The following is a 12,064-nucleotide window of genomic DNA, read 5'->3' as shown; positions in this document are numbered from 1 at the left end:
TCTGTCTTTAATGGTCATCAAATCTTTATCTTCTTCTTTTCTTCTGCCTTGAGTTCCTACATTGGAGCGGGTTGGACTAGATGACCCCCGCAGGTCCCTTCCAACTCTTCAATTCTATGATTCTGTAAGTTGCAGGAGTCATGTGTTTTGGAGGGAGAGTTACCCCCTCCTTTGGTAGATTATCCTGGGAATAAATGCCCAGGTTGCAGAGCTGATCTCCTCTGTTTATTGGGCCTGGGTAGGTTTGGCGCACTCCCCAAATATTGTCAGCTTGGCCACCCATTATTTGACTGTGGGGGACGCGGGTGGCGCTGTGGGTTAAACCACAGAGCCTAGGACTTGCCGATCAGAAGGTCGGCAGTTCGAATCCCCGCGACGGGGTGAGCTCCCGTTGCTTGGTCCCTGCTCCTGCCAACCTAGCAGTTCGAAAGCACGTCAAAGTGCAAGTAGAGAAATAGGTACCGCTCTGGCGGGAAGGTAAACGGCGTTTCCGTGCGCTGCTCTGGTTCGCCAGAAGCGGCTTAGTCATGCTGGCCACGTGACCCGGAAGCTGTACGCCGGCTCCCTCGGCCAATAAAGCGAGATGAGCGCCACAACCCCAGAGTCGGCCACGACTGGACCTAATGGTCAGGGGTCCCCTTACCTTTACCTTTTACAGATATTTCAAGAAGTCCACTTGGTAGATGGCAACTTTTTTCCCTTCCCTGATTTTACTTTTAGAATTCCTTAGAGCGTTATTTTGTAAGCAAGGGGCAAGAGTGAGGTCCGCCTTCCTCCCTAAAGCCGCAGCAAATCTCAGTAAAGCTTTCCCTGGTATATGTGAACTCACCTCCAAGTTCAGATCGAAGACCCTTCTAGCGTAGCATCCTCTTCTCACAGTGGCTGGTCCCTAAATCTCAGCCTAACCTACCTCACAGGGTTGTTGTGAAGGTGGAACGGACAACATAGGGCTCCCTGTGCAAAGAAATAAAATCAGATGTGCTTTTTAAGAAGCTAATGGCTATCTTGTGAAACAAGGATCTCTGGTCCCCGTCCCCCCTTCGTTTTGTCAGTGGCTTGTCAGTTGTTGTTGTTTAGTCGTTTAGTCGTGTCCGACTCTTCGTGACCCCCTGGACCAGAGCACGCCAGGCACTTCTGTCCTCCACTGCCTCCCACAGTTTGGTCAAACTCATGCTGGTATCTTCGAGAACACCATCCAACCATCTCATCCTCTGTCGTCCCCTTCTCCTTGTGCCCTCCATCTTTCCCAACATCAGGGTCTTTTCCAGGGAAAAGTCTTGGAGCCTCAGCTTCAGGATCTGTCCTTCCAGTGAGCACTCAGGGCTGATTTCCTTAAGAATGGAGAGGTTTGATCTTCTTGCAGTCCATGGGACTCTCAAGAGTCTCCTCCAGCACCAGAATTCAAAAGCATCCATTCTTCGGCGATCCGCCTTCTTTATGGTCCAGCTCTCACTTCCGTACATCACTACTGGGAAAACCATAGCTTTTACTATACGGACTGGTCAGACTTGTTGACTATTGTCTTCTGCTCTTCTCATAACATAAATCCATAACAAAAATGTTACTTGACCGGTCACATCCTCATCCCTTGACCTGGGAATAGAACTCAGAACAACAGCTTCTGTAAATGGGAGTCCTGAGACAATTTTCTTATTTGTTTTCTATATTCCATTGATATCTTGCTTTTCCTCCAAGAAGCTCAGCTTAGCATGCGTCGTTCCTTTCCCCAATTCTTACAACAACCCTGAGAGGTAGGCTAGGCTGACAGGCCTAAAGTCACCTAGGGAGCTCCATTGCGGTCGAGCGAAGATTTGAACTCGTGTCTCCTCAGTCCTCCTTGTCTAACATGAACAACATGACACAAGCAGATATCCCATAATAGCCCTGCCTGGAGGCCTACTTCAAAAGTCCTGCCAACCCTCATGTTTCAGTGCTTTTTCTGGAAAAAAAGGTGTGTGTGTGTGTTTGTTTGTTTGTTTGTTGTGGGCCCAGTTGAAGTCCCCCGCCCCCCAGCCCCTGGGCAGCGGCTAAATGCAAGATGTGATTAATAAACTCAAGCAAACAAAGATCTGGATTCGAAATCGCTACGATTTTATGGGTTACAGATAGAGGTGGATTTTTGGCTCACCCTGACAAAAAAAAAAGTACTGTATTTTTCCGTGTATAAGACTAGGTTTTTCCCCCTTAAAAAATAATGTCAAAAATTAGGGGGCATCTTATACACGCCTACGCCTCCACCCATTTTCTCAAATCTGAGTCCCCCAAAATAGGGGGCGTCTTATAGACGGAAAAATTCGGCAATTTTTTTAATTTAAAAAAGGTAAGGGAGCTCAGTTCTCTTGCTCAAAAAAGCACACACAAACAAAGCCCTGACCTTACTTCCTTTGCCTGCAGGTCCACCACAGAAATCCGGAAGGAGAAATCGAGGGACGCGGCGCGATGCCGCCGCAGCAAGGAGACGGAGGTTTTCTACCAGCTGGCGCACACCCTGCCCTTCGCCCGGGGGGTCAGTGCCCACCTGGACAAGGCCTCCATCATGCGGCTGACCATCAGTTACCTGCGGATGCACAAGCTACTGAATTCAGGTGAGGGCTGCCACGTTCTCTCAGGGTTCCCCTCTTCCTTGCACCACCCCCCACCCCCCATGCCCCAATCCTGCTCTGCTGGCAGTCCTGAGCCCCCCGGCTCCTCGAGGGGGTTCTGGATCACGCTACGTGCCGTCTCAGTGCGCTGTGTTCTGCCTGGCAGACGCCTCAATGCTGGGACTCGACATCTGAGCCGCAGCCGAGCAAATGCTAGCTAGAACCCCAAACATGTGGGGGAAAGTGGTAGGCGGGAGATCAAAAGCGTTGCCACCTGCCCCTTAGAGCCTCCTCCACATTTATGTTATCGCCCCCCATGGACCCCGTTGCTAAGCGAGTTCTAGAATCTCCTCCTCCTTTCCGCTCCCACTGGTAGACCCGTGTAACGGCTGCCGCAGAGGGATGCTCAGTTGACAGGCATTGTCCGATGGGGAGGAGCACTTGCCCGCCGATGCCCGACAAAAGGACGGCTGTTGGACCAAACCGGCAGCAGCCTTGAAGCCGAGACTCCCCGCCTTCCTTTGAAGCTCAAAAAAAGCAAGTTTCTAGTCCTGTTTGTGGCAACTTGGAAATGCGACGGGCAATTCTGATCTCGGGACTTGGGTGTCACTGAGGCAGAAGCCTGGGCTAGCTCTGGTGGTGGTTTTGAAATTGGGGAGTGGGGCAAGGTTGCCTAGTGGTCTGGCCGTCTGAAAGCAGTGAGGCCCAGCTCCGAGGGCCTTCTGGTGGTCCCCTTAATGCAAGAAGCGATGTTACAGGGAACCAGGCTTGAGGGCCTTCTTGGTAGTGGCGCCATCCCATCAGATATCAAGGAAATAAATAATTATTTGACCTTCTGTAGACATCGACCCTATATCAGGAAGCTATTAATGTGTGATGTTCTGTTGTGTTTTTGTATATTCTGTTGGAAGCTGCCCGGAGTGGCGAGGGCAACCTAGTCAGATGGGCAGGGTGCAAAAATATATTATTATGATTATTAAAATTTGTGTACCACTCTTCATTCATAGATCTCAGGGTGATTCGCAAAATTAAAATACAAGATAAAAGAATACAAAGTACATAATAAAAACAAGGGCAAAACGAAACAATAACCTCCCCGCCGCTTCCTACAAACACATTTAAAAGGTTTAGGATATTAATCAGCCAAAGGCTTGGTTGAAGATGAATGTTTTCACTTGGCGCCTAAAGGTGTATAACGAAGGTGCCAGGCGAGCCTTCCTGGGGAGAGCATGCCACAAAGAGGGAGCCACCACCAAAAAGGCCCTGTTCTCATGTTGCTACCCTCCGGACCTCTAGTGGGGGAGGGACATAAGTAAGGACCTTCAATAATGATCTCAGGGTCTCAGGTAGGTTCATATGGAAAGAGGTCTTTGACGTATTGCGCTCCTAAGTCATTTAAGGCTTTATAGGCCAAAACCAGCACATTGAATTGGGCCCGGAAACTAATTGGCAGCTGGTGCAGTCAGGCCAGGATCGGTGTAATATGCTCAAACTGCCTTGCCCCCGTGAGCAACCTGCACCAGCTCAATTTTCCGAACCGTCTTCATAGGCAGCCCTACGTTCATAGCAGTAATCTAACCTAGAGGTTACCTGAGGCTTTCCCTGTCCAAGCCAGGCTTTCCCTGTCCAAAAGCATCCAAGTGGCTGGGCTGCGTGGAGCTGGGATTCTCCATTTGTGTTATCTACTAAATTCCACGGTTCCTAAGCCTGCCTTTCAAAAGTTTTGTTGGGTTGCAAGCTGACCCCCTGCCCTTTGCTGCTTGAAGGGCTTTTTGCCAGCTTCCTGATAGTAAGGGAGCTACAGGTATTTCCTGGAGGCAAACGTACATCTGTCCAGGTGTTTATAACTTCAGGGCTGAATTATTACAGTGAGTTCTGGGTGGACTGCTGAGACGGCTTCCCTTGGCTGCCAGTGTGCCCGTGGCCCAACAATTTTGGTACTTGTATACAAGGTGCTAAACAACACAGGGATTGTGTTACTTGAAAGATCTTCTTGTTCCCTAGATACCTGTTCAGGTTGTGTACTCATTGGCAGGTGGTGTGATAGTTGCTGAAGATACCCGATTCCTGCCCTGTGACATCCTAGCATTGCATCCCCTTTTTCATGGAGTCCTCTCCCAGTACAAATTAGACAGGCGCCAACTGTACTGGCCTTTCAGCATCCATAGATTGACAACTCTTCCCTGACTGGAGATCTCAGCTGTGGCTTTCGTCAATTTCTGGGTGTTAAAATATGTACTGTGCCTACTGTGTCATGTTTCCTGAAGGATTTTGCTTTAAAAGTTTTGGATGTAAAGCAATATCGGCCCCATTCAAACCATACATTTAAAGCGTTTTGATTCCACTTTAAACAGTCATCGCTTCCCCCAAAGAATCCTGGGAGCTGTAGTTTATTAAGGGCACTCAGAGTTGTTTGAAGACCTCACTGTTGCCATCTTAGAGCTACAATTCCCTGAGAAGAGGGATTGATTGTTATGCTGTTCTTGCTCCGGGAGTGCAGTGTGTGTATGTGTATTTCTATTAATGTAAAATCAAAAAACCATGATCAAATGTACAAAACAAAGAAGCAGTACATAGACTGTATTTTCCCAAAAAAAAATAAAAATCGCTTATTAAATTGATGTACCTCCTTTCATCACAGGATATCAGGGTGGTTCACAGAATAAATAAATAGGGAGCAGATAATGTTGAAAAATGAAAGCATCCAAACACATAGAGGAACCAAATTTCACATTCGGATGAGGGAAGAAAGTTCTGCATATCGAAATTTGACATGTAAGAAATGTTCTGGGTTTTGTGAGTTATTTTCTCTGCAGTAGCCAAAGCCCACATAATGTTGTACCACAGCCAGAGGTTTAAAGTTCGTAGCATCTTCCATTTCTGGGCCCAAGGAGTTCTCAATGAAGCCTAGGATCATTGTAAGACATTCCTTAGGTCAGAAAGCTGCAGTTTGATCACCCCACAAGTTCCAAAGAGTGAGTGGCAAGGAGGCTTGAAAGGGGTATTCTCTCTCTCTTTTTTTTTTAAGATATTTATTGGAGTTTTACAAAAACATAAATTTAAAACAAAAATTTTTTTTTCCTTCCAGTAGCACCTTAAAGACCAACTAAGTTAGACCAACTAAATTTAAAAGATCATATAAAAAGAAAGAAATACAATAAAAGAAACATAGAAAAATACATAAAATAAGAAAAAGAAGAATAAAAACAAATCCATTTTTGTAACCCTAACTCATTATCTTACTTCCTTGGCCTCCTCACACCTCCCCTTTTTGTATACCCATTTAAATAATCAAATCAGCAAATCCTTACCCTCTTTCGTTTATCTTAACTCTATATCTTAACATATTATAACTCTATATTTTCATCCATTTTCAGTTCAATTTTGCATACTCTTGTTAACTTTGTTGCTAATGCCACTTATTTTCAATCCAACATCATTTTAACATTCGTTAATTTTACAGTGTTTCTGCAGATAGTCTTTAAATTTCTTCCAGTCTTCTTCCACCAACTCTTCTCCCAGGTCTCGGATTCTGCCAGTCATTTCCGCCAATTCCATATAGTCCGTCACCTTCATCTGCCACACTTCCAGGGTGGGTAAATCTTGTGTCTTCTTGAAAGGGGTATTCTCAGCAGGAGCCTTGAACTTCCAGATTGGTTGTTTCCAACAAGATGTCTTGTGTATGTGCCATCTAGGCTGCCCCAGAGTTGCGGGTCCTGTCTCTGTGCCATGGCACGTACCTGAGCGAGCTTTACCCTGAAGCATCTCTTTTTCTGCTTCCTTTAAAACCAGGAGAATGGAGAGATGAGGTGGAGGCAGAGGAGCAGGTAGACGCGTATTACCTGAAGGCCCTGGATGGCTTCCTCATGGTCCTGACCGAGGAAGGGGACATGATCTACCTCTCCGAGAACGTCAACAAGCACCTGGGCCTCAGTCAGGTGAGGCGCTGCCACCTGGCCAGAACCAGAGGGCACCTGTGCAGGTTGATGAGGTGGGGGACCTACAGAAGTCAGCGGGGTGCTGTTCTGCAGTTCCACAAAACTGGCAGGAGGTATTTTGCCTGGACAGGTTAACCAGGGCGGGGAACCTTTCTCAGCTTGAAGGCCAGATTCCCTTCCAGGGACCACATGCCAAAAATGTGCGAGGCCAGGTGGGAAAGAGGGCAGGGCGATGGGCGTGACTCCTACCTTTGTGCACTTGGTTATGTTCCCAGTTGCATCTTTCTGTCCAGGCCTCTTTTGGTGGTGGGAGATGAACCTGCTCTGATTCTCCCGCAGCCAAGAAGTTCCTTGAGGCTAATTTTATTTCGGGCGCTGTGGAGGGGAAGGGACGTCTTACGTGGCTCTGAGGGCAGCTGAACTAAAACCACACACAAACACATTCATTTGCCACAAGCGGGTTCCCAGCAACTCTCTGCAGATAGAGAGACCGGTGGTTGGTTCGCATCCATCTGTCTTGGGAGACAAAGGAAGAGTGCGGTTTGGGGGGAGAAGCCCAAACTATTGGAGAATCACAGCGCCTGCTGTGGCCGTAAAGACCGATGCAGGAGAGACATGTTTTGTTGCAGCTGGGGCAGAGGAAGGCGTCCGGTTATGCTGCTGCAGATGCACCATGGCATCCACCATATTTTTCGCTCTGTAAGACGCACCCAACCATAAGACGCACCTAGTTTTTAGAGGAGGAAAAGAAGAAGAAAAATATTCTGAATCAAATGTTGTTGAAGGGGAAGGAGGGAGGATCAGGCTAAGGCATCACAGCAAGAGGCGCTGCACAGCTCTCCCTCTTGCTGTGCTGGGTTCAGCAGAGCAGCGCAGCGCAAAGCCTCTTCAGCAAAGCAGGAAGAGGAATGCTCCCGTGTCATGGAAGAGGCTTTGCGCAGCTATCCCTGAAGCCGGCAGCAATCCCTCTTGCTGTGCAATCCCTTGCGCAGCAATCCCTCTTGCTTTGCTGGCTTCAGGCGTAGCTGCGCAAAGCCTCTTCAGTGAAGCAGGAGGAACAGAGCAGCGCGGATCCTCACCCCCAAAGAGCAGCTCAGGAGTGCAGGGCATCTGCGCGCAGCATGCCCGCTGCTCCCAAACCTTCCCGGGGCTGCAGGGGGAACCAGAGGCTGCCGGTAGAGCAGTGCAGCACCACACCGCCACCAAAGAGCTGCTCAGGAGCGTGCCGCACTCCGGCAATTTGGCTCCAGGGACCACACATTCGCTCCATAAGACGCACAGACATTTCCCCTTGCTTTGTAAGAGGAAAAAAGTGTGTCTCATGTGTGGGACGTGAAACACAAGAGCAGTCAAGTACAACATTCCTAGAGTGAACATGTTTACACATGGGGAGGGATGTTTGTCCAGCCAGCAGGTAAACTTCCTGTTTCCTTCTGGGCTGGGACAGACTTCCTCTGCATGTGACTAGAGGTGGGTGTGGCCTCACCTGTGCAGGTAATGACAAAAGCACAGGGCAGGGCAGCCATCTCTCTCTCTTTCACCACATGCATCGAAGACACAACATCTACTGAGCCAAAGATGCCCTCTTGGCTTCCAGCCAAGAGAGGACAAAGGGACTGTCTTCTTATAAGATAGATTCCAAGTGTATGCTACTTCATTAAGATAAGTCTGCCTCCTAGGATCTGATTGTGAACAGAATGTGAGTAAACTCTTTTTATACTTTTGTAAAAGACTGTGTCGTCTCTTCTATTTTATGAGGGAATAAGGGGAAAATACCAGAACAGTTATTATAGAGGCTTTAGTGAGTCTGAGCAAACGCAGCTGTTGCAAACTTAAAATAAAGGGGAATGTGTTGCTCTGCTGAAATTGGGGAACTTGTTAACACAAGTTGGATAAGGATATAATCAGACAATATATCCTCTCCTGCAAATCTGAACATTCCCACATTATGAAGTGAAAAATATGGTATTCTCTCTGCGCTCCTCCCAGTGGTTATTCCCCCTCTGGTCACTCTGGATGTACGACCTGACTTGTCTCCAGGCCTTTCGCATCATGTTTGCCGACATAACACAGATTTGGTCTGCCAAACGGCCTGGTGCCTGAAGCTCCCCAAAGATCACGCCCTCTCTAATGGGGGACTTGGCAAATTGTTTTTACTCTGGACATTTCTGCCGTGGGCAGCATAGGAACTTAAGATGGGCCTTGCTGGATTCAGCCAAAGTCCAGCATCCTCTTCTTCCAGTGGCCAGCCAGTGGGAAAATCACCAGGAGGACATGAGCACAACAGCGCTCTTCCTTGCTTGTGATTCCTGGCAGCTGGCATACAGAGGTTTCCTGCTTCTGGCAGCCACGATCTGTAATAGGAAGATGCCAAACTCCCCTGTTACTTTCAGGGTGAGGAGGTCATCCCAAGATTTTGCTTCCAGGCAGCTTCTTCCTAACCAAGACCCTGAGGGCAAAGGGTTATGGGTGGGCCTGACCAGGAAGACAGCAGCCCAGAATATTAACAGGGCAGCCCGATGAAGATCAGTGTTTGGGGCGAGAGCCTGTGACCTTTTGAAAGAGAGTGTTCATTGTGGAAGTGGTTGCTATGCACTTTGAAATTACTTGTGCAACTTGGCAGTCCGGAAACAAAGGCTTTATATTGTCTTTATTTTGTGTGCACTGGAAAATTAAGGACAACGCTTTTCTTTCATGCTTGCTGAATCGCAGTCAGTGTTGGCATTCCTCTGGGTATTTTCTAAGGCGGAAAAAAAATCCCCTGTGGCAGATTGATTGCTGAATGGATTGTTTTATTTTACTGGAGTAGTTTCGGCATGATGATGCCTTTGACGTTTCACTCAGCCCTGTGATTTTGGGAGTGGAGATCTTGCCCTCAGGAAAGGGTTGCTAGAAAATAGCATTTTCCAGTTTCCACTTCCAAAATCTTGCTTTTCTTCTTAATCCAGAGAGAGAATTATTACATTTGCTCCAAAATATATTTTCAAATCATGCTGGGGTTTTTCCCCCTCTTTAACTTTCCTCTTTTTGGAAACGGAATGCACTCAAGTTGCTGAAAACCAAGTTGAACCAATGCGTTTCTTTATCCCCAAGCAACCAGAATTCTTGACATGGGCAAAATTCGCTTTCCCCCCTGACAGTGCTGGTTGTACTGAGGCCAGTGGTTTTCTCCTGCTAAGCGCCTGCTCTGAAATGGCTGCAGAAGTTTTTGCTCGAGACTCGAAAGCAACCTAAAAGCAAAACAGAGGTGTTTGGGAAAATGTGCCCTTTGCGATATGTGATGCGGCTTTATTGAATTTCTGGCGTACGTGGAAGAGTGAAAGGGAACACAGGAAGGAGGTGGGATTTCTGATTGGCTGGCTCAGAGAGCCCAGACCAACTGGCTGCTTTCTAGCAGATCTCGGCTCCTTTGCATGCGCTTCTAGCATATGGTGTCCCGCTAGGCTTAGCGGAGGCAGTGTGCTGGCTCCAACCTCCCCCCACCCCGTGCGTTGCTTTCTGATGTCCCCAATTCTCTTTCCTTCCGCTAGCTGGAGCTCATTGGTCACAGCGTCTTTGACTTCATTCATCCCTGTGATCAAGAAGAACTGCAAGATGTATTGAGCCCAAGGCAGGGTGAGTGCCTCTCCCCCATCCTCTCCCATGCATGCCCGTTGGGCCTTGAGCAATGTTCCTCCCCATGACCCACACACAAACAGAGCGTCTTCATCTCACAGACTCCTCGTGGTGTGCTAATAGCAGACGTGGACCCCCCATCTGCACTGTGCGTTTTGAAGCAGGAACATTGCCGCTTTAAGCAATCATGGCTTCCCCCAAAGGATTCTGGGAAGTGTGGTTTGTTAAGGGGAGCTGTTAGGGGGCTCCTTCCAGAGTTACAGTTCCCAGAGTGGCTTAACAGTCAACCCCTCTTCCCAGGGAACTATGGGAACTGTAGTTCCCGGAGGAGAATTAAGAGTCTCCTAATGACTCTCAGCACCCAAAACAAACTACAACTCCCAGGGTTCTTGGGGAGAAGCCATGTCTGTTTAAAGTGGTAGCATAGGACTTTAAAAATGTATGTTGTAGAGGTGGCCTTATTCTCCCACTGTCATGAAAACAACCAGGGAGGTGTCGGCAGACTCGCAGGAGTAACAGAAGTACAGTCATACCTCGGGTTAGATATGCTTCAGGTTGAGCGTTTTCAGGTTACACTCCGCGGCGACCCGGAAGTAATGGAACGCTTTACTTCCAGGTTTCGCCGCATGCGCAGAAGCTCGAAATGACGTCATGCGCGGAAGCAGCGAAACGTGACCCGCAGTCACGTGTTACGTTCTGCTCAGGATGCGAACAGGGCTCCGGAACGGATCCTGTTCGCATCCAGAGGTACCACTGTACAAAACGCTTTTTAAAGAAATGGGTGGAGGGTGAACTTTCATAGAGTTGGGGAGGCCTGAAAAACTACTTGGTGTGCATGCTCGCAGTAGGCATGGAATGTGTGGCTTTTGGTGGGGAGAAACAGCAAAAAATGGGGTGGAATGCAGTGGAACGGAATATCCTCACAAGGGCCTTGTGAGGGTCAGGTTGAGAGATTGCGACTTGCCCGAGGTCACCCACCAGCTTGGGTAAGTGTATGCTGCTCTCTCCCTCCCTATTCTATCCTAAAAACAGCCCTGTGAGGTAGGCTAGGCTGAGAGACAATGACCAGACAGAGGCCACCCATTGAGCTTCATGGCTGAGGGGTGGGATTTGAACCCGCTTCTCCCAGGTCTAGTGTGGCACATGGCACTGCCCTCCCTACATTTTCTTACGTTTATATGTGCGGAACTAGATTTCCCCTTCTCTGCTTCCTGCCACAGAAGTAGCACATTCTCCTCCCTCCCCAGACTCCCAACTCTCGCTCCCTCACTGCAGCAGCCTTCGGACTAGTGCCCCCCAGATCTTGACAGGCTTTTCCATCTCTAATCCACCCCCCCAGGTTTCTCAAAGAAGAAGGAGGTGAAGACGGAACGCAGCTTCTCCTTGCGCATGAAGAGCACCCTCACAACCAGGGGGCGCACTGTCAACCTCAAGTCCGCCACCTGGAAAGTGAGCGAATGTGTCTTAAGAGGGTGTGCATGGAACCAAATGGGTTTTCTGTTGGGAGTATGTGGGAAAGAGGGCTCTTTTCCCAAAGTGGGGCAATACCGCCCCACTGGGGGGGCGCTGGAACAATCCAGAGGGGTGGTAGTAGCCTCAGTTGCAAGGCCGGGGGGGGGCGGGGGGCAGGGAAGAAGGGTTGAATAAAAATAATGGGGGCGGTAAAGAAACATACATGCATAAAAGAAAACAAATTTGTCCCTGCATCTTTCTGTTTGTTTTCTTAAAGAAGGTAACTTTCCAGGGGGGCATGGAGTAATTGGTTGCTGTTGTTTTCCTGGAAAGGGGGCAGTAGTTCAAATAAAGAGGAACGTGGGTGGCGCTGTGGGTTAAGCCACAGAGCCTAGGGCTTGCCGATCAGAAGGTTGGCGGTTCGAATACCCACGACGGGGTGAGCTCCCGTTGCTCAGTCCCTGCTCCTGCCAACCT

The 12,064-nt window shown here is 48.6% G+C and overlaps 1 protein-coding gene across 3 annotated transcripts in view; it reads left to right on the top strand.

Annotated features, from left to right (window-relative positions):
- Positions 1 to 12,064, top strand: part of HIF3A (hypoxia inducible factor 3 subunit alpha) — a 63,064-nt gene that overhangs the window by 24,228 nt on the left and 26,772 nt on the right. For all 3 annotated transcript variants that reach the window (XM_083627074.1, XM_083627075.1, XM_083627073.1), the window contains exons 2-5: positions 2,395 to 2,585; positions 6,375 to 6,520; positions 10,051 to 10,135; positions 11,475 to 11,584. In XM_083627074.1, coding sequence (XP_083483200.1) covers positions 2,395 to 2,585; positions 6,375 to 6,520; positions 10,051 to 10,135; positions 11,475 to 11,584 — 532 coding nt within the window. The remainder of the gene's footprint in view (positions 1 to 2,394; positions 2,586 to 6,374; positions 6,521 to 10,050; positions 10,136 to 11,474; positions 11,585 to 12,064) is intronic.

Source organism: Podarcis filfolensis, assembly GCF_964270895.1.
Source record: "Podarcis filfolensis genome assembly, chromosome: 8".
NCBI lineage: Eukaryota > Metazoa > Chordata > Lepidosauria > Squamata > Lacertidae > Podarcis > Podarcis filfolensis.
Note: the sequence above shows the minus strand (reverse complement) of the source record. Positions and strands in the feature narration are given on the sequence as shown.